General features: G+C 35.0%; 1 protein-coding gene across 2 annotated transcripts; it reads left to right on the top strand.

The window, feature by feature from the left end:
- The first annotated feature begins 3157 nt into the window (after nt 1–3157).
- LOC131035898 (uncharacterized) lies at nt 3158–3925 on the top strand. 2 transcript variants are annotated; one of them, XM_057967664.2, is made up of 2 exons: nt 3158–3485; nt 3653–3925. In XM_057967664.2, exons 1-2 carry the CDS (start codon nt 3252–3254, stop codon nt 3908–3910), a joined length of 492 nt encoding a protein of 163 aa, XP_057823647.2. In that variant the 5' UTR covers nt 3158–3251; the 3' UTR covers nt 3911–3925. The 2 variants fall into 2 exon arrangements, with proteins under 2 accessions (XP_057823647.2, XP_057823646.2); XM_057967663.2 differs by having other exon boundaries at nt 3163–3485; nt 3575–3925.
- The last annotated feature ends 440 nt before the right edge of the window (nt 3926–4365 follow it).

Here is a 4365-nt window from a genome sequence, read left to right as displayed (position 1 = left end):
TTGCCACACCATCAAAGTTTACTTTGATCCAGTCTTGTTCTGGTGAACTCCATTATGTAATCCTGCTTTCAGTGTGCAAAGGATGAACCCTTTTAGGCACATTAACTTGCATATGCAATCCTATTTTAATAAAATATTTCCAACATAATTAACTTACCCTTGTTTTCTCAAGTCATGGAAATAACACATTGAATAGAAAATGAAATCTTTTAACTCGTTAATTTTATTTACAACCAACAAGAAACTTAAACTATAACTTAACTCAAGCATATACTAGTATTTCACAACAATAACAAATTTTGAACTTGTCTTTGATTTAGATTTGGATTAGCACAAGTCAATCACAACACATCTTGTACTTGAATTGAGTATGATAAGGTATTGCAATAGAACACACTAGTGTGACATCTAAGAGCAAGGAATGGGTAGGCATTACATTAAACACAACCAATACCATGAGAGTGAATTTTTAGATAGGTTTGTGAATTTATGCGAGGGAACAAAACACACTCACATAAAATAGCTAGTGACAGATTAATAAATCAACAACGATAACAAATAACTATAGATATATGAGCTAAGATAATAACTTAAACATAAGAACAATCTCAAAATGACAGCAAATGAATAAACCTAGTTTTATGTGTGACTTTGTCGACTTATTGTTCTAGATTATGTCTAATGATCTAAAATATTTTCTTGTGATCAATTTTAGAATTATATTGGTCTAACGAAATGTAAGATAAGCTATTCTTTGTTCTTGTTTAACTGTGTAGTTGAAGAATTAATCTCCATGTCTCCAACTTTGACCCTAGATAAGTAGAAGTAACCTTTCTATATAAAAATAACCCACATATTTTGTCCTTTCAATAATTGTGATTGCCTGATGGACCTTTCAAAGAATTCCTTTCCAGTGCTTACTGCATAAAACCATCGAGGGAAAGCATATGCCTCATTTTCCCTAATGACCTCTCCATCTACCAATGCTTGTCTGGAAGTTTCCATTAGTGCTTCAAGATGTGGAATTGTCAAGTCTTGATAAATGTGTGCATCCTCTCATGAATTGTCCACACTTTCCAACCTGCCTAGGATAGCTAGGATCCTCTAGTAGAAATGAGCCAAGTCCTCAATGATTTTGTAAGCTATAATGAAGATGACTTTCACTCATTCCTTAGAACATTGAGCCATTTTCCTTATTTCTTCAAGCCCATCAATGGATTCCTTCGGAAGAGAAGAGAGTGGAACAAAAGTTTGATCTTTCTCTTTGAATGGACGCATCAAGTGACACACATATTCACATAAGGCTTTGTTTTCACTCTTCAACTTCCTGTTTTTCTCCTCTACTTTCTTCATCCGCTCCAACAATGCTAGGGAAGACTCATCAAATTCTTCTATCACTTGTGTCTTAGAGGCATGCCCTAGTTCAACTGCTGTAACATTGTATTCATCAGGATTGATTTTGTTTATGTCTTTGTCAACCCTGGGCATAGCTATATGCAAAGTCTTGGATCCTGATTCATCTTTTGTAACTTTGGAGAATTTCTTCACCATTTTCTTTTCTACTGGCTTGCTTATCCTGTTCAGAAATTATTCAATCTCAAGTGTAGGATCCATCTCTTCTTTTGGCTCTTTCCTCATTCTCTCTTTGAGCCAATATGGAGCGGTTGCTTGCTGATCATGCATCCCTAGTTGTACATGTTCTTGTGAAACTTCCTCAAAAGGTCCTAAGTCTCCCATGTTTGTTTCCCTTTAAAATAATCCTGGACCTGTTAATTTGGATTAGGAGGAAGTTTTTGTTTTTCATTCCTCTTTTGAATAGGCATCTGGGAGGCATTGACACTGAGAATATCTTGCACTTGTGAAATGTTCTAATCATCCTCCTGTGGCTAATTTTCGTTACTTATCTTGTGAACATATCAACTTCATGCATGCTTGAAGAGTTGTTGGGTGACTGTGCTTCTTCCAATCTTGGCCTCTTCTGTTGCGGTTCTTCTTGCTGAACTTCCTTCCTTTTCCTTGCTCGTGAATTCCCAAGAACACTTTTCTCCTTTCCACTCTCTATCCTTTCTTGTGGAATTGCTTCTTCTTCGGCTTGGGCTCTCGATGACCCTTCGGTTGCCTCATCATGGGATTCCAAGTCTCCTATCAGATTGTAAGTTAGGTAGACGTTCTTTGTTTTCAACTCAGTGATGTGCCATTCAACCCAGTGCCTAGTGAACTTCATAACTAGCCTACTTAGAACATCTAAATCATCAACTTCTAGTTCCGAGTAGTTAGGCACTTGAATTGGTTTATCCTTTTCTTTTTCATTATCTGGCTGAACGATATTCACATTTTCTTCTATCTGATCCAGTACTTGGATGATTTCACATATTCTTATCAGCTTAAGAGGCAATCAAGAAAACATCCTCTTTTTGATTTCATAGTCATCCGTGGCGTTAGCCCAATAATCCTCCAATTAAATCTTGTGCCTGTGCTTTACAATGACAACAAATGAATAAACCTAGTTTTACGTGTGACTTTGTGGACTTATTGTTCTAGATTATGTTTAATGATTTAAAATATTGCCTTGTGATCAATTTTGGAATTATATTGGTCTAACAAAATGTAAGACAAACTAATCTTTGTTCTTGTTCAACTGTGTGGTTGAAGAATCAATCTCCATGTCTACAACTTTGATCCTAGATAAGTAGAAATAACCTTTCTATGCAAAAATAACCCACATATTTTGTCCTGAGAAAGCCTATTTGCCTTTAGTATTTGAAATTGCATTTGTAGCCTAGTGGTATTTTTCTATGCAAGGGTTATTCTCCTTAAATCCCTTCAATTGATATAATGGTTTAAGCATGGATTAAATATATGCTAAGTAGTCATACTGTATGCTTTATTTGTCACTATGATGTTAATGCCAATTAATAGTACAATGATATGCTATAATACTCTCTAAATGATAGTACAATAATTGAAATCATAAATGTTAAAAATGAATTAATATTTATATTTTTATACAACATCCTAACCACATAATTCATGTTTAAATTGATAATTGACTTGATCCCATAAATAAATTTGAATTTAAAAGTTGAGTGGTCAAATTGGTGGCAACCTATAAAAAAAAGAAGAGGGAAGAGAAGATAGAAGAAATTTGCCACTAATAGCATGCGTAAAGTGCGAAGTCGAAGAACAGTTTTGTAATAGAAATAAAGATAACAATAACAATTGCGCCTAAGCAAAAGCGGGTAAAACAAACAATGTCGAAGAAATTAATACAGCTGATATCTGCGGGAGCACGAAAACACCGAGTATCTGCACCCACCTCAACCAAAGTTTCATATTTCTGTTCAAAATCAAACCCCTTTGGGAATTTGCAAAAATACACGTCCAATTTCTTCCGCGAGGCAATTGGCAAGCGAGGAGAAGATGACGAACTGATCCAAGCGTTGGAATCAGAGATCTCTTACGAGCAATCCAACAGCAAACATCATGTAAGTCAAGCCGAGGCTTTTACAGTTAAACATACCAATTCGTAGCCATTTCTGTGCAGGCAGTGATGATGGTGCTGTTTTATGAGCAGGAAGAGGGTGATAAGGGCTCATTAGGCTCCTTTGTTGTGGTCTCGGACCCACCTAACTCCCAAGACGTGGTTTTGCAGAGGTCATATGACCGCGAGGATATTGCCATTACCGCATTGCTGGGCCCCTTCCTGGGAGAGCCTGGAATCTATCCCCACAGTGTTTTAATGAAGCTGTGCATTACTAAGCCAGGCGAGGCTTCCATTTTGAGGTTTGATTGTGGCTTGGAGGGTCGCGGCAATGACCCTATTATTCATAAGGTTTCCTATCATGATTCAGCACTCTCTTTGCACCCTTCCAAATACTGTGGTCCGACTTACAGGTGCTTTTTTATTTGAATCTAAAATTTTTTGTAGGGGTCAGGGCTACAATTTGTGGATTTAGCGTTTTAAGTTTCTTATTTTTTATTCTTTATTAGAAGAATAAACATTTTTACTGTTAAAGATTGAGGAGTATATATTTTATTCAATTTATTTGTAGTATGATTTCAACATTTTTTTTTATGGTGTGGGACTTATGATGTATTTATCAAGATTTGATCTTAAATAATTTTTGATGAACAATTCAACTTCACCAACAAATCTTAAATCACTTGATAAGATTCAGTAATTCAAAATATAAAATTTATCATTCACAATAATAAATCGGAATTGATCAGAAAAAAGACATAAAATACATTTCAATTTATTTGGTTTCTTCAATTCAATACAAATTTAACGAATTATTTTATCATCTTTTTTAAATCTATAATTTGAAATTTCTTTAATTTTCTTATATATTTGACTTCTCATTG

The sequence above is a fragment of the Cryptomeria japonica genome, chromosome 8, assembly GCF_030272615.1.
Source record: "Cryptomeria japonica chromosome 8, Sugi_1.0, whole genome shotgun sequence".
NCBI lineage: Eukaryota > Viridiplantae > Streptophyta > Pinopsida > Cupressales > Cupressaceae > Cryptomeria > Cryptomeria japonica.
This window is presented reverse-complemented; position numbering and strand designations above follow the sequence as displayed.

What these genes read in the sequence shown, in the direction of transcription:
- LOC131035898 (XM_057967663.2), top strand. Translation starts at nt 3,252, where the DNA reads ATGTCGAAGAAATTAATACAGCTGATATCTGCGGGAGCACGAAAACAC. An exon ending in AATCCAACAGCAAACATCAT is followed by an intron (nt 3,486 to 3,574) that starts GTAAGTCAAGCC and finishes TTTTATGAGCAG; the next exon opens with GAAGAGGGTGATAAGGGCTC.